Source organism: Metopolophium dirhodum, chromosome 6, assembly GCF_019925205.1.
Source record: "Metopolophium dirhodum isolate CAU chromosome 6, ASM1992520v1, whole genome shotgun sequence".
Classification (NCBI taxonomy): Eukaryota; Metazoa; Arthropoda; class Insecta; order Hemiptera; family Aphididae; genus Metopolophium; species Metopolophium dirhodum.
In genome coordinates this window covers 2,701,034-2,722,136 of record NC_083565.1, presented here as the reverse complement: position 1 = coordinate 2,722,136, position 21,103 = coordinate 2,701,034, and the positions used below count along the sequence as shown (strand labels likewise).

General features: G+C 32.3%; 2 protein-coding genes across 5 annotated transcripts in view; one reads left to right on the top strand and one right to left on the bottom strand.

The window, feature by feature from the left end:
* Positions 1-10,316, top strand: part of LOC132947286 (NACHT domain- and WD repeat-containing protein 1) — a 33,420-nt gene extending 23,104 nt beyond the window's left edge. For both annotated transcript variants that reach the window (XM_061017545.1, XM_061017544.1), the window contains exons 18-21: positions 6,798-6,975; positions 7,053-7,215; positions 7,673-7,982; positions 9,497-10,316. In XM_061017545.1, coding sequence (XP_060873528.1) covers positions 6,798-6,975; positions 7,053-7,215; positions 7,673-7,982; positions 9,497-9,771 — 926 coding nt within the window. In that variant the 3' untranslated portion in view covers positions 9,772-10,316. The remainder of the gene's footprint in view (positions 1-6,797; positions 6,976-7,052; positions 7,216-7,672; positions 7,983-9,496) is intronic.
* A 647-nt stretch (positions 10,317-10,963) lies between these two features.
* Positions 10,964-19,793, bottom strand: LOC132946489 (ubiquitin carboxyl-terminal hydrolase 20-like). 3 transcript variants are annotated; one of them, XM_061016508.1, is made up of 18 exons: positions 19,455-19,793; positions 19,323-19,378; positions 18,966-19,098; positions 18,760-18,888; positions 18,452-18,686; positions 18,117-18,355; positions 17,918-18,050; positions 17,469-17,836; positions 16,447-16,581; positions 15,785-15,906; positions 15,546-15,724; positions 15,283-15,478; positions 14,903-15,163; positions 14,696-14,840; positions 13,888-14,023; positions 13,723-13,819; positions 13,551-13,645; positions 10,964-11,512 (listed from the first exon to the last, which is right to left on the bottom strand). In XM_061016508.1, exons 3-18 carry the CDS (start codon positions 19,035-19,037, stop codon positions 11,394-11,396), a joined length of 2,661 nt encoding a protein of 886 aa, XP_060872491.1. In that variant the 5' UTR covers positions 19,038-19,098; positions 19,323-19,378; positions 19,455-19,793; the 3' UTR covers positions 10,964-11,393. The 3 variants fall into 3 exon arrangements, with proteins under 3 accessions (XP_060872491.1, XP_060872492.1, XP_060872493.1); XM_061016509.1 differs by having other exon boundaries at positions 19,209-19,793; XM_061016510.1 differs by having other exon boundaries at positions 14,708-14,840; positions 19,323-19,793.
* Between the last annotated feature and the right edge of the window lie 1,310 nt (positions 19,794-21,103).

The following is a 21,103-nucleotide window of genomic DNA, read 5'->3' as shown; positions in this document are numbered from 1 at the left end:
GTTAAGTCTGTCGAAAAAATCTAAAACAAATTTGTATTTATGCAAATAATATTTTTATATTATTTTTTAATAATTAATATTAGATTCTGAGTGAAGCAAATAATGTAATAGTATTAAATATGTGTATTTTGTTGATTTTATAACGATGTGTGTTTTTTTTTTTTATTTTTGTGTCTTTCTTCACCTTTTAGGACAGTAAAAATGCTTGAATTTTTTTCAACGGTAACTTTCTGATAGGAAAGTGAATCTAGTTGGTACTTTGGGGTTCAAAAGTAAAAACCCAGTAGTTTTCAAATGCGACGTGAAAAACAAAAGAAAAATTAAGGAAAAACGGGAATTTTTACGCAAAATCTGTTTTTGAGAAAATCGATTTTGGTTTTTGGTGCAACTCTAAAATAAATGACCGTAGGTACATGCAATTTTGATTGGATGTTTATATTAGCCATTTCTATACACCATAACATTTTAAAAATGTTTTGACTTATTTTGAGCCGTTTACGGACATTTTCGGTTTCCATTATTTTTAGTTTTTTTTTCTATAATTATCAATAAAATTTTATTTGTTGGTTAAAAAAGCTTGAAAATTTAATAGAAGGCTCCTAGATTATTTTTTCAAAAGCAGAAGAAAAAAATTAAAAATCCATGGTTACAATTTTTTTTATAAGCATTTAAAGTTCAAATATTGACAAAATACGTAAAAATGACGAAATTTTGCAAATTATTTTGAGTTAGAAATATATAAAAAATTTTCTTTTTAAATCTAAGATTTGAAAATGTAATACAAGATTATCCATAAGTTTGTCTATCTTTATCAAAAAAAAATGTCTACAAGAGAGTCAAATTAAATTTTTATGAGTGTTTGAAATTCGTATTTTTACAACATTTGATTTCTCGTGTAACGATTTACTTATTTTGTTGTAATTAAAAAACGTATGCCTGCAGATACTTGAAAATTTCACTGAATGTTTATATTAGCCTTTTCTAAACACGAAAAAATTTTGAAAATAATTTGACTCTTTTTGAGCTGTTTACGGACATTGTCAGTTTTCAATTTTTTTAGTTTTTTTTTTCTATAAATATCAATAAAATGTTATTTGTTGCGTAGAAAAGCGTGAAAATTTAATGCAAGGCTCCTGATATATTGTTACAATAGCAGTTGAAAAATATTAAAAATACATAGGCACAATTTTTTTTTATAAGTATTTAAAGTTCAAATTTTGACAAAATTTAATAATTATTTTGTAGTTAAAAATGTATAAAATGTTCAACTTTTAAAGCTAAGGATTGAAAATTTAAAACAAGGCTCCACGTAAATAGGTTATATATAAATTACTTTATTCACAATAATATCATCAAATATACTTGGTAATATCATAGGCTGACTGACCGTTTTCGCTCAGAATCGTTTTTCTTATACAATGATATTATAATATCATTGAATTCAAATTTAACACCATCCATTACAGTGACCCACTTGTCACCTACTGTACAGCAGAGCGATATCCACTTACCCATTTTTTTTTTTTAATTACAATTTCTTTTTCTTTAAATGTTAAATGTTATCGTCATCATCGACACATATTAATATACTTTCACGTGATGGCCAAAACCTTCAATATATTATTTTATTGAGATTTTGTACTTAACAAAAAAATTGTTAGTTAATGTTCTTTATGGGTCCCACATCCTACACGTAAACATAATCACGTTCATTGGGGCCATTATTATTTTGAAATAAATAAAATCGTACTCTTTAATGCTAAAAACAAGAAACAACATTTTACTGTGTTAACAGAATAATTTTATTACGTTATAATTTAATGAAAAGTTATTAAACAATGTATGTTGAATGAATGAGTGATTATTACAATTTTGATAAAAGTTATGCCGAAAAAATGAAATACAATACAACAAAAGTTGTAAAAAACAATAAATATTATAATTATTTTAACAAAAAAAAAGACATCAGACAAGACGAGGCGATGTGGGGGGGGGGGTACGTGATGGCGATTGGGTGGTGATACAGATGATGATGGCCACTGGTCACCTCTACACCGTTCTCACGGCCGGTCCTGCGGGGCGGACGAGAGTCGCGGGCGCGTTTGCTCGGGACGCGAAGACGACCATGGCAGCGGACGAAGTCCGGCCACGACGGCTGCGAGAGCGACGACGAAAATTTGCGACGAGTGGTTAGTGCGCGATGTAGTGCGCTTGACGGTACTGCAGGCGCTGAAGACGACTGCTGTGTCGGCGACGACGTTGACCAAAGCTCGGAGCGAGTGACGAAGACTATAATATCGGCCGGCGGGATCAGACCGCTGGGCGAAAAGTGGAGAGAATCGGCGGACAGTACCGCAACGCACCGCTGTCCTGATACTCTGCAAGGTTTTCGCCCTGGAGTCGCGCACCGCCGAACTTTGGAACGTTTCGTTTCCTCGAGCCCGGCGCTGCTGACGTCCGTGTTCCTGGCCACCCTGTAATTATAGTCATCCGTCACTCACCCGCCGTGAGCTCCGTGGTCTCCATTGTCTCCGCCACGAGTCGTCTTCGTGCAGCACTGCAGCAGTCGTCACTGGTACCGTCGGACGGCGTCGTTGTCCGCGTCGGTCCGCTAGCCTCCGTCGTCGTTTCGTCGTCGCTTTCGGACCGAAGCAGCCGGGCACCCGCCGCGCCGCCAGAGGGTCTCGCGTGTCGGCGACCTCGAGCGCGCGACGTCCGCGATCTCGTCACGCTACCGCCGGTGGCCGGAGAACGTGTATCGGTGACTTACCGCCGAACACCCCAAAAGTGCACTGTCACGTACCTAAACCTCGACCCCACGTCATCGCCTCGCCTTGTCCGCTGCCCTCAGCCAGGGGGGAACTTTCGGACGGTTTCACTTCGGGGAACAACAGCAGAAAACGCGTACGGTCTTGGTGATACCTCTCCACGCAGCGGACGCGATCCTCGCCGCCGTCCGTCTGCGTGGAGCTGCGCGTTTTGCTAGCGTTGCCCCCGGGTCCAGCCAGCCGATCAAGTCTCCAAAGCTGTTCTTGACCTCAGCTCCCCTGACCGGTGTGACGAACTCCGCCTCGTCACTGGGCGCTTCTACCGGCGCCTGCATCGCTGGCACAGCGACCACGTCGTCGTTGATCAATTCAACCGGTCCAGTACTGGAATCTTCGTCCGGTTGAAGGGTTTCCGACGAGTCGCCGCCAGCGAACTGGGTTGCATAATACAACAGGCCCGCCAAATCCTCAACCGTAGGCTCTTCTAGGAAGTTGTCAAATACTCCAAGTTCTGTTTCCATTATCTCATATTCGATGTGGTTTATGATATGCTTGATGACATGTTTTACGGTTTTCTCGATTTCTTTGGTTGTTGGTTCGGTATTATGCAATTCAGCCATTTTCACAGGTAAATATTGTTCGCGTGTAGGTAGTCAGAAAAAATTGCAAATGAGCCGATTCCGAATTTCGTCCTAGGCCGTCGCCGATAATTTAAAACAAACATCGTTTATTAATAGCCAGCAAGTAAAAACCATCATATTATTAATCGACCTGCAGCATGGATTTCGGGCCCGTTTATTTTTCAGAACACCATATTATTATTATTATTGATATACCAATACTGTACTTACGTTATAATACTTACTTTATTTATCGGTCTGCATTGTATACTGTTGTACTCGTTTTATACTTGTATATTATAGGCGAAGTCTTTTAGATTCTGATCGTAGCGATTATTGCGTATTGAGATTTTACAATTATGTGTGTTTTTGTATGTGTATGGGTACACGGCGTTTTATGGTAGAACAAAATGCTTCGTTCTTCAACATTGGGGATGATTTCTGATTGCAAATTCGATTTAGTAGGTACCTTTTAAGGATGACTTAAAAGTTATTTTCTTAATAGTTGGGAAAAACATTTAAATTCATTTCATATTATAGGCATTTTAAATTAAATACATTTTCACAAAAATTTAAAAAAAAATTCAATAAAATGTTTCACATAATATTTTGATTTTTACTACTACTTCTGGCTTTTAAAACAACTCTTTTTTTTTAATCTCTATTTTTTTTAACCCCTTATACAATTGTTTAAAAATAATTTAATAACAAGACGTGATATATATATATATATATTAAACGTAATTATTTAGTTAATTATAAATCATTTTATGTAATTCACCTTTATTCGCCATTACTACTTGACTTATTAATAATACTTCTTGTTAAGAATATAAAACATTTCATCATTATGTACATAATATATTTTAACTTCATTATTTTCTGTTTTATATGTATCTAATGGAAAAATGCATTCATTGACTTTACTTATTATCTACTTTAGCAATGCCATAAATGTCTACGTCTTTTGTTGTCTAATGATTTCTTATTTTCTCAATACTTGCTTGTATTGCTTGTAAGTCATTTGGTACGTCTTTTGTTATTTTTGTATTTTTTTTTTTTATCTACGGACATTGAATTTGCACTTAAATTAATATTTTTAATTTTTTGTACGAATTAACTTTCAAAATTTTCAACTGCACTCATTTTAGATTCTGAGTGGAACGATGAATGTATTGATTTTACAATAATGTGTTTTTTATTTTTTTTTTTATTTTTGTGTCTGTGTAATCGAAATAATGCTTCGATTTTCAACTTCAATATCTTGTTCGATGGGAAAGTGAATCTAGTTGGTACTTTAGGGAGGTCAAAATTAAAAATAAGTTTTCAAAAGCACCCGGGAAAAACAAAATAAAAATTAAGAAAATACAGAAATTTTTACGCAAAATCGGTTTTTGCCAAAATCTATTTTGGCTTTTGGTGTAAACAAATTATCGTAAATACATGAAATTTTCACTGAATGTTTATATTAGCCTTTTCTATACATGAAAAAAAATTCAAAATATTTTGACTTGTTTTGAGCTGTTTACGGATATACTCAGTTTCCAACTTTTTTAGGTTTTTTTTTCTATGAATGTCAATAAAACTTTATTTGTTGGGTAAAAAAGCTTGAAAATGTCATATAAAACTTCTACTATGTTGTTATATTGTTACAATGACGTTTGAAAAATATAAAAAATCTTTAGCCACAGTTTTTTTTTATAAGCATTTAAATTTCAAATATTAACAAAATACGGAAAAAACACAACATTTTGCAAATTATTTTTAGTTAGAAATTCATAAAAAATTTTTCTTTTTAAATCTAAGATTTGAAAATGTAATACAAGATTTTTCATAAGTTTGTCTACCTTGAACAACAAAATAATGTCTACCGGAAAGTGATATTAAATTTTTATGAGCATTTTAAATTCATATTTTTACAAAATTTGTTATTCACTGGATTTCTTCTCATGTAACAATTTTCTTATTTTGATATAATTCAAAATCGAATGACTTTAGATACATGCAAGTTTCACTGAATGTTTATATTAGCATATACTATACACCATAACGTTTTCAAAATATTTTGACTTATTTTGAGCTGTTTACGGACATTTTCAATTTTTTTTCTATGAATATCAATAAAATTTTGCTTGTTGGGTAAAAAAGGGTGAAAATTTAATGCAAGGCTTCTGATATATTGTTACAATAGCAGTTGAAAAATATTAAAAATGCATAGGCAACATTTTTTTTTATAAGGATTTAAAGTTCGAATTTTGACAAAATTTTTCAAATTTCAAATTTAATAATTATTTTGTAGTTAAAAATTTATAAAATGTTCAACTTTTGTAGCTAAGGATTGAAAATTTAAAACAAGATTCCACGTAAATAGGTTATATATAAATTACTTTATTCACCTTAATATCATTAAGTATACTTAGTAATATCATAGGCTCACTGACCATTTTCGTTCAGAATTGTTTTTCTTATACAATGATATATCATTGAATTCAAATTTAACACCATCCATTACAGTGACCCACTTGTAACTTACTGTACAGCAGAGTGACATCCACTTACCCACCTTTATTTATTTATTTTTTTTTTTTTTTATCAGTATAGAAACACTATAATTTTTATAAAATGTTGACTCGATCTTTAACCCATGCCCTGTTTCTGGTAGCACTTTGTGTTCTTATAGTACTTTGACAAATCTCATTTTAAAAAGTTGAAAATTTATATTTGCCAATAGCCAATGTATTTTTATTTCCAATGAACATCATAGGTGTAACTAGAATCAACATATTGAAACGGCTTAAGTCTTAAATATGTCAAAGTTATTTAAAAAAATTGTTTTATTTGGGACATACATTTTTGATAATTTTTAGCCTTTAGCATTACACTTATGACCTATAGTCTTACTTTATAAGCTATAGGTGACTATGGTTATTGGTTGCCCAGGGCCTCGCAAAAAGTAGCGCCGGCCCTGGGTACCGAAACATGGTGAACTTATAGTATTTGGGTTTGTTTTTAAAAATCAGAATTGTATTTCATTAGTTCTATATTAACGCTGTGTAACAATTTTTTTTTGTCAGCATATTATATAAAGGCATAAAGCTAAACAGTAAACATATTTACTTTTTAGTTTTTGTCACTCCTATGCATATCTTATTTAAACTCCGAAACCTATTTCGTACCACTGCAGAATACTATAGTATGGCGTTATACCTACCGCCTTAATTTTTGATTATTTTAAAAATTGGAACCGAAATCAGAACCGTAAATATCAAATGTTGAAAATCGGAACCGAAATAACTACGTATTTAAATTTCTCCAACATTGTAATATTATAATTTTATTACTGCCAAGGATAAATACTGCAAGGGACTGTAATAGGTCATTGTTGAACGCGCTTTTCGTTTTCCCGCAGGGGTGATGAATCAAAACATGCCTTACTTCGGCTTGCACAGTTCCTCGAAAATTGTGGCGTTGGCTAGGAGCCGGATGCACGTGAACCTGATCGACATCGAAACGGGTACGATCGAGGCGTACTTTAAAGCCGGCGAAGACAGATTCCTGAACTCGCTGCTGGTGTCCGGAAACGGGAGGTACTGTGACAATGATCGCGTATCGATTCGTCGGCGTTATTTGATTTTTATTTAATCCGTCATCGTTTTCGCTGCAGAGTCATGGTGTGCGGCGACGAAACGCAAAAACCTTTTCCACTGCTCGTGTGGAACTTGACTTCAAGACAGTTGATGTACGACTTGCGCATACCGTTCCACGAATTCGTCACGCGACTCGCGGCCATTACTTACGAAGGTCACTACGTATGCTGCGTCGCTCAAGTAATAATTCGTTCGTTTTCTTAAATGTTGGGTCCCGTCATTAATATTTAAAAAATGCTTCATTATTTTTTTTTTAACTCATTATAGACAAACAACTTAGCCCACTTAGGTACTAACACTACTAACTTTGGCCCGTATTCATCTTATTTATGTATACAAATTATGAACTATAACTCGCTATACACATAATGATATAAGTACACTGTACAACATATCATTTGTAGCAATATTAGGTTATTAAACCCACAGATTTAATTTTATTACTGCGGAATACAGTAATATGAAATATATTTTCCAACTTTTCCCAATATCAGTTCCCTCGAAATGTCGGAAACAGCCGTGATAGAACGACACCCAACTATATATAGAGCCACGAGGCTACTATTTTGCTGCACCTACTGTACCATCTACCACCGTACCTATGCCGACATGATCTTAATAACGTTTCCCCGCACAGGAAGTAGACGAGCCCGGGCCTAACTTCATAGTGGTGTACGACCTGCAGTCGGGCACGCTGTTCAAAAAGTGGAAGCCTGGCATGAACTGCGTGGCGCTAGACATATCGTCCAAGGACGGGTGCGTCCTGAGCGGCCACGAGAACGGCCACATATGCATCTGGGACCTGACCACCGGTAACTGCCGGTGGACGCTGAGCGGCCACGTGGCGCCGGTCACCAGCCTCCGACTGGACCCGGCCGGCGGTTCTTTCGTGTCGCTGGACACGCACGCCCGAGACCGGACGATCAAACTCTGGAACGTCACCACCGGTGAGTATAGTCTTCGGGTGTTTCGAACGTTTTTCTTTATTCAGGTGTTCTCAAGTGTCGATAACAAATCGAGATTTTATCACAGTTTTAATACACACAACGCTTATGCCAGGGGAGTACCTTATAACAAGCAGGGCTTAAGACGTATGCAAAGACATTCACTGTGAAATTGTTCTAAAAATACAAAACATAATAATATAATATAATAAATAATATTATTATGTAACTTATAATGGTAAATAGTAAATACTATGTTTAATTAGGTACATACTGCAGGAAACAGTTAAAATTAATCAAAAGACAAAACTAGTAAATGTATGCTTATGGTAGGTAATAGGTATTATATGATTGAACTATGTATACCTTGGTACCTGCTATCCGCAGGACTCCAACACGGCCGGAATCGGGATAGGAGTGCTTATAAACAAACTGAACAAATAGGTTCACCGTGTTTCGAATACTATTACAGTATACCCTCGGATACTGTCTCGGCGGATATTTTTTGGCGCCTTTGTGGCATAATATTTTTAAATAAAACGCGCCCCTTCCGAAAGATATCTATATTTTTTATTAAGGTCACCACACACCGCAGCGGTGCTGTTAAATTCTATTGTCTAGGCTTAACCGCCGCGGTGAGCTGTGAAATGTGTGCGGTAGCAATTCACCGCCACCGCTGCAGTGTGCGTGGGGACCTTTAGTTGATTAGCTATTGCTAGTCTCAATCGGTCGGCTCAATCTGGTGCAGGTAACTGGTACCTGTTTAAATACAGAAAGACTGAAGGCCACGTCTTTATAGACTGGATCTTATGATCCAAACCAGATGAGAATATGTGATATGAGTTTCATTAACCGTTCGCCACACCAGTTTTGGCTGTCTTGGTGTTACTATTGCGTGAACGTAAAATTATAATATTTGATAGTTTGATGACAGCAGCGACTATTTTTATAGGGTCCGTGACTCGTGACAGTGACTGTATTATTATAATATAATCTCTCGTCCGATGGTTGTATGCAGTTTTTTTTTTTTTATTAAGAATAAAATAATAATTGAGAATAAAACAGAAATAATTGTGTAGCAGATATAAGAATAAGGTAACCTTTTTATAAGGTAGAGTGATTACTAGAAGGTTAAAATAAGAAATTAATTCATTGGTGGTAGTGTAGCCGTGTAGGAGAGTGACTCGAAGGCAGTGAGGGTGACAATGGAAATGTATGTTAATGGAAAGAGTGGGAGAGGAAGACCGAAAGAACGAAAGAAATGAAGGATAAACAAAATAGAGAATGACATTAAAATAACTGGTTCGAATAAAGAAGAGGTCGACAGAAGACGATAGATCCCTATGGTGGTGTAAGACAATAGGGTGGCCGATCCCTTGGCAGCGAAGGGCAAAGAAAAAGAAGAAGATTAAAAATGAAATAATCAATGTAAACTTGAATTAATAATAAGCTTTAAATTTTAAATAAATAATATTATCATTACAATATAAACTTACATTCGTTTAAACTGTCTACAGGCCAACTCGTCTCGGAGTTCACCCCGGTCAACCCTATAACGGCTTTCGAAATACTGCCGGGCGGCGAGTTCGTGGTCGTAGCGTCTTTGGGGTCCGCGCACCCGACGGTCCTGCAGCTCCGCGGGCCACAGCAGTCCGCCGACGAGCAAACAACGACGACAACTTACGGCGGCGAAACGACGCTCGAAGTAGACTTGTCGTTGGACTTCCGAGACGACGCGGCTGCGGCCTCAGCCCCAGCCCCGGTCCCGACTTCCGCCGCCGTGTCTAGATGACAGCCGCCGCCGACAGAAAACGACGACGATACGACTGCCGGACCTGGACGAAGAAACGCGTTTTTCGCTGCAGGTCTCACGCGAGAGATTTCACGATTTTCGTACTGTCTCAACGATAACGGCGACGGCAATTATCATGGTTATTTCATGTTATTGTCGCTGATGATATACATCCAGACATCCTCCTCCTCTTACTTCTCCTGTCATACTTGCTTTACTCGTACTACATCACACACACTCACATACACCGTGTAGTAACCATTGTCGAATATTGACTGCCGATATTGTGGAAATTACTTCAATGAGTCTCTCGGTTGACGAGACACAAACATAGTTTTCAAAACATAAGAATTCTTCACAATACCATCATTACTGTTACTACTAATTACTATAACTGACTACTGTTTAATACTATTACTACTACTACTACTACTACTACTACTACTACTACTACTACTACTACTACTACTACTACTACTACTACTACTACTACTACTACTACTACTACTACTACTACTACTACTACTACTACTACTACTACTACTACTACTACTACTACTACTACTACTACTACTACTACTACTACTACTACTACTACTACTACTACTACTACTACTACTACTACTACTACTACTACTACTACTACTACTACTACTACTACTACTACTACTACTACTACTACTACTACTACTACTACTACTACTACTACTACTACTACTACTACTACTACTACTACTACTACTACTACTACTACTACTACTACTACTACTACTACTACTACTACTACTACTACTACTACTACTACTACTACTACTACTACTACTACTACTACTACTACTACTACTACTACTACTACTACTACTACTACTACTCATCGCGGTGTAAATGCCACACACATCCAAACTTACTTCTATTTTTTTATCTCCTAAGACTGATCCTAATTGTAAGATTACGCACAAAAAATTGTAGACTAAAAACATAACTATTTTCATTCGAATACGTCTACAATATTTAATAATACATAATATTATGTTCTGTTCATCTTTTTAATAATCATATATTTCAATCGGTATTACTTCTCTCGAACATCGTCATATTTAACCAACACCACAATGTTTTAAGTTTTAACATTTTAACATTATTATGAATGTCTTTTAATTGTTAAGGATTTTAAATGAAATAAAAATAAAAATTTTCAAAGTAACAAAATGTTTTCTTTTTTTTATGAAAAAAAAATACATAACACACACACACACACGGGTTTTTAATACATAACTAATAAACCACAATGGTATGGATAAAATGCCACCAGATTTTATAAATAATAATAATAACAAACAAAATAAAATCACCATAAGAAGAGAAAAATGGTAGAAAAACACAAAATAATAACATTAACTTAGGTAACAAGTTTTTGTTGTCTAAATGCAAATAAATAATAATAAATAAACTAACAATGTACATTTTTTAGAGTAGGTACCTTACAACTATACCAGCCTATTAATATAAGTTATAACTATACAATTACCCAAAACTATACAAAACGCACATTTTTATTTATATACTAAGTAAGTTATTATTGTATGTGAAATTATTAATAAAAAAAACAACATAATTTTGTTTTAATTTATTTTCTTCACTGCTGAACACTGATGTTGTTGTTGTTCATTTTTAATAAAAGTCGTCGGTTGGTCACCTGAATCTTGACCGACCATTTCTAATTTTTCAGTCTCGAAAGTTACTAAAAATATGACAAACAACACATAAAACCAATTAGTTAAAATATTTATTTTTGTACAATTTAACAAAATCATTGAACAACCTAACACTTAGTTTTATTTAATTTTTGTTTGTATTCAATAATTTTTTTTTCATAATTATAATAAGTTTTCATACACAAATAATATTTATTATAATATGATATATTGATATGCCAATTTTAAATTATATTTTTATCATTTTGTGTGACATTCTTTCATTACAAGTATTTCTGGAAGTAATTCAATAGACATATTTCTAATAAATTGTAATAACAATAGAATCGTTTGAAAAATATTGAAAGTTAATTTTTTACTGTTATATTATATTATAAATTATACCTATATAAATCAAAAATTTGAATGAAACCTTAATTTATATGTTTGTGTCAATATTAAAGTTATATATCTTCAACCCTGTACAAGTGATATAAAATAACTGATATTAGATAAATATTAAATATAATAATTGTAATAAACTATATAAAATTATGTTTGTACAAATAACTGACATTCACAAAAAGGAATGAAATTAAGTTAAATGGAGTTACAGATAGGATACAGAAAGTTTGCTTATCATAGCCGAGACTTGTCATGTCTTAATACTTTAAATTTAAATGCAAGTTTAGATTATTGCATTTATTATTTTGAAAAAAACTCTATATATAATATATTATTTTTTTATTGATCAATTTACTTGAACAAAAAAGGTTATAAGCGTATTCAAATTTTATTTGTTTTTTAATGTTTATACCAAAGGTATACCCACCATACAGCCCATGGACAAACTTTGTCTGGGCCGCAAACAATATATTTTTTTATGGTGATTTTAAAGAGGTTTTTATCCATTTTCATTTTCATTTGATTTACTTTCTTTGTATTAACATGTATATTCAATTTTAAACGACATCAAACATTTTCTGAATGGCTCCCCAAAAATATTAATTGGTGATCCTCGATATTTATTTTAAATGAATCGATGATTACAGAAACGACATGAGTTAATTTTTTAAAACTTTTGAATAATTGATAAAAAGTGTATAATTTAAGTAATTCTAAAAAAAATTCTTATTTAAAAAAGAATCCTTGTTGAAATATATTATTCACTGATTATATATAAAGCCAATTTTCTACTCAACACATAAAAACAGATGACTAGCATGTGTTTTTGCTAATATCTAAATTTCACAAAAAATGTGACTCGTGTCGTTTTTGCAATCATCGATTCAAATAGTTTTCTAATAAAAAAACTAAAGCTTTGAGCAATAGCTTTTTATCAATTTGCCAAATATAGTTATGTACTATGAATTATCATCACGTCACACGAGTGACTTTCTAAACTTTCTTAAGTGGACGCTATATCCGCAATGCATTGTCTCTGTCTTACAAATGCACAACGTATCAAAAACTGTTTTGCGCGGGACAATTACCAAAATTCCACAACACATAAGGAAGAATTTTATCTGTGTCGTAGCGTTTTTGTTTTTTTGATAGCACTTACCAGTAATTTTTAATAATTAAACGAAAAAAATCTTATGTCATCAATTTGATAACTTTAATTGTATTTATGTTATCCAAATAATAAAAACGCTACGACACAGATAAAGTTATTTCCTATGCGTTGTGGAATTTTGGTAATTCTACTATAAATACAGTGGTAGCATAGTTGTCCCGCGTCAAATAGTTTTTGCTGTGTTGTGCATTTATAAGACAGAAACAACGCATGCGGGTGTAGCGTCCTCTTAATGAATAATTATTTATATTCAGTTTATAATTTACAGAGACTAATTAATAAAATGTTTAGAGCATTTCTTCAAAAATCATTGTCCATTTAACATTTTTATCCTGCTGAGAACCAATTATACACACAATTTAAGATTATTATATTTAAAAACATAACCATACAATGACTATAAGTTTTTTTTCAAGATGATTAATAACTATATCAGATGAACATTGAGTAAATGAAAATATTACAAAATTAATTATGGACATTAAGACTAAAATGTGATTATTAATTACTTTTATCGGGTTCTTCTTGTTCAAGTTCATCACCTTCACACAGTTTGTCTAGATGAGTGTTTGTTTGATTGAAAAATGCATCAGTATTCTCACTCCTAGTAAGAAAAAATTAAAAAACTAATATATACCACATTTTAATTATTAAAAACATTAAAAAATTTGTTTAACTTACGGTGCTTGAAGCTCACTAATTTCAACAACAGGACCACCACTGTATATCCTCCACAAATAATCCCATTGGGCTTCAAATACAGATACATAGTCAGTTTCTAAATAAACAATGAAATAAACATGAATATTATGTCAAATATGTCAAATAAATAAGTAAACAACATACCTAAAGTTTTGCCATCCGATTTATCAATCAACTTTGAGTTGTCTATTGGCCCTGGTGGTTCACTAACAACACCATTCAAGAAAGATTCCCAGCATTTAAACCAATTCATTGATATAGCAAAATCAGCTAACCCATCCTAATCATAAAAATTAATATAAGTCTACATAGATACTGCATCACATTCATAACCACGGACTAACAGGACTCGAAACAAAAATGGTGCACAGTATAGAAAAAGACCCACATCTGTTACGAAAAAATAACGAGCGATTGTGTATTCATATGTGTATACCATTTCTAAGTATTTGTATTTTTTCATCAAATTCATACACTGTTCTATGACTATTTAGTGAATTATTCAATTTTGTCGCTATAATCGCCACAATCGCTCATTAACCTTCCGTAACAGATCTTGTTCAAATGATAAAGGTTCGTTTCCAGTCCTATTAATCTTAGTCCGTGTTCATAACTAATACCAAAATTTAAACGCTTACTGATACCAATCATTTATTATAATATATAGTTAGTTAAAACAACCTGAACACAAATTAATATTTTGTAATATAAATTATCAATACTTTTAACTATAAGATGACAACAAACCAGCATGTGTTACTTTGTCCTACAAATATGTAACAAATCAAATTTGCATTGAGCAGAACCAATTTTGTCATGTTAGCTAAATAATATTATTAATAATGAAATATGAAAATATTTATTTGAGTATCACATATTTTCAAACATTAAGGTTAAGACATTATATGTGTTTGTAAGTTGAATTTTTTACGTTATTTAAATTATATATTACATGCAGACTTGCCTCATCTCTGAGTCGCGCAAAGTTCTTTGTTTCTGCCTCAGCTCTATTCTTGAGCATCGTCTCAATATAATCGGCATAACAGACTTCACACCTTTGTAGCTGGTTGTTGGTGCATTTTGGTCCACCATCAAATCTAATTATAATGTTATTACTTATTAGTACACAATTTAAATTTTTTAATGCAATTTTACTTACTTGCTGTGTAAGTAATCCCAAATTTGTCCAGAAACCATGGTAGCATAATGATTAATTTGTGGCTCATGAGTTGGCTTCACTCTATTGTGGTGGCACATGAAATCATAATTATCTATAGGGCCCGGTTCAGCAAATGTATTGAACTTGGATAACCATCTAGTCGAAATGAAGCATGCTTCCGTAGTACAATTTGGCTGAGTCTTGTTTACTTGAACTTGCCTCATTTGTGTTCTAATTCTATTGGTTAATGGACTATTTTTTCTGAAAAAAATATAAATGAACAATGATTACAATTATTATTATAAAAAATATTTCACGTTGTACGAAAATATAAATGTTTTCATAATTAATTAAATAAATGTACAATATTATGTACTTACTTGTAAAAAAGAACATAGGCTTCGGAATTTCGAACAATTTCAGCTGATACTAAAGTGACACACTGATCATCAAATTCATACCATTGTTCGTTTATTGGGTTTAACGAATAGCACGTGTAATGACCACCACTACCAATTGTACCATGATGACAAATAACTGATACTAGTTTGTAAGTTGTCACTTGAGATGTACAATCTATCAAATGAAATTTTCTTATTATAAGTTAAAACAGAATTTTATGCTAATATAGATCTAAACATACCTTTATGAACATATGGCCGTAAGTCTACACCATCAATAGGGAATGTTACGTATGAAGTTATTTTAGATGAAAACATCAGTTCGTGTCTGAATCTCTTTAGGTGTATGCATAAAACTTCAGGTAATTCGAGAAGTTTGGAAAACTTTATACCGTTACGCAGCTTTTTGCATTTTTCACAGCTAAAAATATTATTTTAGATTAGAACAAAAGTATTTACAGTTTAAGATATTTTTTCATACCTATACATGTTATCACCTTTAAGTTCATCAGCACTGAAGAATGCTGCTAAACAGTCATGTAAACCAACTGTTGGACCCCAGAACCATCTGTACATCATGTCCCAAAACCAAAATATCCAATTCTGAAAGAGTAAAAATAAATCAATAACAGTAGCAAAAATACAACATAATAAAATATTGAGATAAACAAATGTTGTGACATGATACATCAATTTTAAAAGTAATGATAATTAATTGAAACTAAGAAAACAAAGTGGAGTTTAGATAACTTTAAAAAATGTGGGTTATTCATAGAACATTTACTGAATATTGAATATACAATATACCTGGGATGCGCAAACTTTTTTAATGAATGGGCAAAAAGTAAAAACATAAATATTTGTTGGTCAAAAAATGCCAAAAAATTTATATTTTCATACAATTTATATTTGTTTTACAACATATAGTTTGCATAATGTGGAGTCGCAGGCTTCATTTGGCTCGCGGGCTGTGATTTACCCATCCTTGCTCTATATACTAAGGAAGTATATTAATTAAACTATAAAAACTATCCTGACTACTTAAAAAAAACATTGTTAAGCCCATATATTGTTTGATTTACTCAGTATTTAAAATCAATACAGTGTATGACACTTCTAAAATATAAATTTAATCTGAATTACTTGTTGATTTGTGTAAATGTCAGACAATTTATGAACTGAACACAAATTGGTTGAACTTTGGTGTAAGACAGTAACGTGATCACGAGTAGGTATGGGAAGGGATAAATCTTGGAAAGCTTCAACCCTTGAAGATACCTATAATATAAGAGATAATTATTAAAATTTTTAAATACAAATATATAGATTAAATATCAATGCAACAAATTCAAAATGATTACAAATGGAATTAAAGAACTACAGAGAAACAATGCAAAATTGTATAACATATTCAGTTAGTATCCAGAATATTTTAAAAATATACTCAGTTATCATATTCTTAAACAAATTAATCCAAAATGACATAATGAAAAATAATTACCTATATTTGTCATATTATATTAAGTATACTACAAATAGAAAATCAATTTTAAATCTTTAATCTTTTGGCAAAAATTTATATTAAGAAAGCAATTATAAATTGTGTAGTAATTACAACATAATATTTAGTCGAATGTTATTATTCTTCCATGGTCAAATTGCACTACTCATTTAGTTTCTTGTATGTACGGAATTTAAATTTAATAATTTTACACACCAAATGGCTTTTAAGATAATTTATAACATTTAAATAAAATTTATGTTTGAAACAAATATACTTGGAAATATACAAATATTGTTTTCCTTAACGTGTGTAGTGTGTACGTTATATAGAGCATTAATACATCATTAGGATTAATGAGTTGCAATTACGTACCAAGGATAATTTTATTTTAGTTATATTAATGTTCTAAAGAATTTAAGATATTTTATACAGTAAGCACCATTAACAATAAATTATAATCTTAAATACAATGACATGGTAAAATGCATTAAGAACTCCATGGCCATTAGATGATTTTATTTATTTATAGAGTTCAGTTAAATGAAGTACCTAGTATGTGGATATTTTTTGATTTTTATTAATAAATCACTTTCTTCTAAATAAGAAAACAATTATTGTGTATTTGATATTAGGAGGTAAAAATATCGATAAAAAAACTTACCCGGTTGCAAGTTAAACATTGAACAGAACTTAAAAGCTTTCCATCAAATATTTCAGAAATTATACTGTTGTATTTGACATGATATTTTTTATTTTTTTGACAGAATGATATCTTATTTCCATGGTTCATTTTAGCAAACAGATGACGTTCTAGTTTTTTGGTCAAGTTTATTCGCTCAGATGTCTCTTCTGACAAAGAACTTCGTTCACTTACACCAGAATCGCAAGTTTCATATTCATCTATACCCTCAGAACTACTATCAGCATTTGTCAAAGATTTGAGTTCATCGTCATTGTCTGAGCATTCATCTTTATCTTCTTCCGGTATAGCCAAGTGATTTTGTTCTACACTCTGTTTCCTTGAAGTGCCTTAAAAAAAATGAATATAACTATGTTACATAATACCTTTGATATAATATTATTTAATTTCTGAGTAATTGTCAAAAGCACCTTTGTATGAATGCCTCCTAGACGGGACAACTTCAAGTTCAGGTTCTTTCATCTCTTCGTGTAACTGATCCATAAAACATCTTAAGAACTCTTGTGTGTCATGTTGATGAAATCCTCTGAACATTGGGTATGCCTACAACCACCAATAAAGTATTAACTTTTAACTATACAAAAATATAAATAATATTGTTTGACTTACATTTCGCATTGTGTATAAAATTGACGTAGGAGTGACATAGCCAGGGCGTTTGGTATGCCATATTTCTTGTATCAGACGATGATAAGCTTTGGATAAACTAAAAGATTTTTCTGATTGTTGGTATGGGTATTCAGGAAAACAAGTTAGAAAGTAATCTGTTAATGGTGGTGTATTGGATAACGCTTGGAGTGCAGCGTTCATATAACATGTATTTCCAATGTTTTGAAGACCAGTAAGACCTAAAACAGTTCCATCAAAATTATAATGTATAGAATTAAATTAGGTATTTAATGGGGTATCTAATTAATACACAAATAGCAGTGCAAATAATTTACCCGTGGGTTTATGATCTTTGGTCAGTCTGTATTCGTCGTCGCTGTCTTCATCAGCAGATTCACCACTGTTATTTGCTGCTGCAGTATTACGACAAAATTCTATCGAACAATTGGAACCACGGCGTACTCCGTTCAATGATCTTGTATTATTTTCAATGTTACACTCCTTGACACATAAATAACAGCACAAGCGCATAGAAGGAAGACTGAGGTGTAAACAGTGGGTTTTGTTTTCCTACAATTTAAATCAATGCCTATGTTATACAATTCTAACTTGTTAGTAATTTAACTAAAAAAATGAAAGGTACTTTGAAATGAAGATAGCTGTGATCACATCCTCCATCGTAACAGAACGCCTGCAAACAGTCTGGACTTATGCAGAACCATACTTCAGGCTTTTTTGATTTGCACACATAACAAGTCAGAGTACCGGTGTGCTAAAACGGAACGTTACATCGGTACAGGTGAAATTAATGTTGACCCGGTTAAGAAAAAGTAGATAGAAAATACATACATGTTGTAGAAATTCAGCACATTTTTCGATAGACGACAAATGATGTACAGTGAAGTGTGAACAGTCCTCCATTTCTGGTTACTCGATGGTTGCTTGCTAATGAATACTTAGTTGTGTACAATCTCTTCACGATCTGCAGACATAAGAAGTGCTCTGTATTAAACCAATGAATGGCAGGCAACGGATAGATAAGTAACAAGTTTTTAGACTTGAAGCTAAATATGTAAGGGGCGGTGAACACACATGACGGTTCGGAGTTTGAGCCGTTCGGCGCACCCAAAAGTTTTGTACCGACTAAAAGCGTGAACACATCAGAGTCGGGTGGATGAAAATCATTAAAAATACAAAATCACAAACCGGGAAATTTTGTCCAAGCGGTTGACCGTGACACCGAGAGTAGCTATCAGCATCAGCTAAAAAGAAATATCGAAGCGGATTGTCATTGGCTCTACGTTTTATCCGTAAAAAAAAATGAAATTGTTAACAAACTTTATGTAGTGCGCCTGCGCCCCGCCGGAGTCGGCAAAATTCGGAAATGTAAAAAAAAAGTAAATAAAAACAGACCAATCGATAAGAGTAGGACCCAGGGATTCTCGATTTGTAAAAAGTTTTTGAAAAATGTTACGATAAAAACACAAGTCGGGGACCGATAAAAGTGAGTATATTATGCGTGATAAGTGGCTGTACGAGCAATTTCATTAAAATTGTATTGAGCAATATGCGCTTGCAAAATTGTAAATACTTTTATTTTTTAATGGTATTATTTAATTATTATAATAGGTATTAGGTACATGTTATTAGTTATTACTATAATAATATACTGTATGTGATTAAATGCGATGTTCTTTTTATTATAGTTATTTCCACCAGAGTACCAGACACCTAGTTCACCTTCACAGTACTGCCGTATGCGCAGCGAAAAATTATGTTCTCAATCACGTATTGGGTTAGGAATCTTATGTTCAATAATCTATAATAGTTTCAGTGCTTTGGTTGGGTTTTCTCATAGACAAAATAAATAATAATAATTAATATTATAATACTTTATAGTTACTATTTAGTAGTTAGTAGTTAGTACCTATAATATAATACCACGGATTAAGATATAATACGATTGTCGATAGCCCCCCCCCCCCCCAACAACCAAGATCATTCATTTTTAAAACAAAGAAATCAACAATAATTAATAAATTGTATACCTTTAATTATTCGTTCATTCTGTGATCATGGGTATATTGGATATTGATCAATAATAAATAAAAACGTAATAAATAATTCAGTCTAGCTCATTCTAGAAAATAAAATGTAACCAGATTCCAAACACAAATTCAAATGCTAAATTTATCTAGATAACTATTTTTTTCACAAAATTATCTTTACCTCTTTTAGATATATTTTTTAATACCATTCACTGATAAAATCAATGCTCTATTATATTATATTATATTATATTATATTACTCTTTATATTGAATATTTAAATATTAACAAATTCAATGTATACAATTACTTGCATCAAAATATATGGTTGTATATTATAACTCGTAAAATATTAATTTTTTTTATATGATTATAATATAATGTTGCAACAATAACGGAATTTAATTGTTACATGTTTTTCATCAACACAATAAACTGTCCAAAAGAATTAGGACGTATAAACAATTATTAATGAATTAATATATAATATATTAATATTAAACAAAACAATATCGTAACTATATTAAATACAACGCGAGAACATTATAATAGGTAGTATACTTATGTATTATATAGTATACCTTTATAATTATACTGCTGTTACAAAAATTACTTAACACAAAATAAAACTTCGAGTGTTGAGCCGGAGTCGGTGACCTAAACAGGTGTAGGACGTAGGTTCTTGTTCCAATGGGTAACTAGGTAAGTAGGAAATCAAATTATCATATATCAGATAATTAACGTGAAACGTATGGTACACACATATAATATAGTGATAGTGACACACTAGAGTGCAGTCCACAGGACTACATGCAGGAGATAATGGTATAGTGAATTACAATGTACTATACGTTTACAAATGTCTATTAATTAAAACATTCCATGTCATGGTTTTATTATACAACAATTATATTATGCATTTATGTCCATTGTTTTATT

Coding starts and splice junctions, on each gene's coding strand:
- LOC132946489 (XM_061016509.1), bottom strand. CDS start 19,037: ATGGAGGACTGTTCACACTTCACTGTACATCATTTGTCGTCTATCGAA. Junction 18,051..18,116: donor TTTTATACACAATGCGAAAT/GTAAGTCAAACA, acceptor TGGTGGTTGTAG/GCATACCCAATGTTCAGAGG. Junction 15,725..15,784: donor AAAGGTGATAACATGTATAG/GTATGAAAAAAT, acceptor TAATATTTTTAG/CTGTGAAAAATGCAAAAAGC.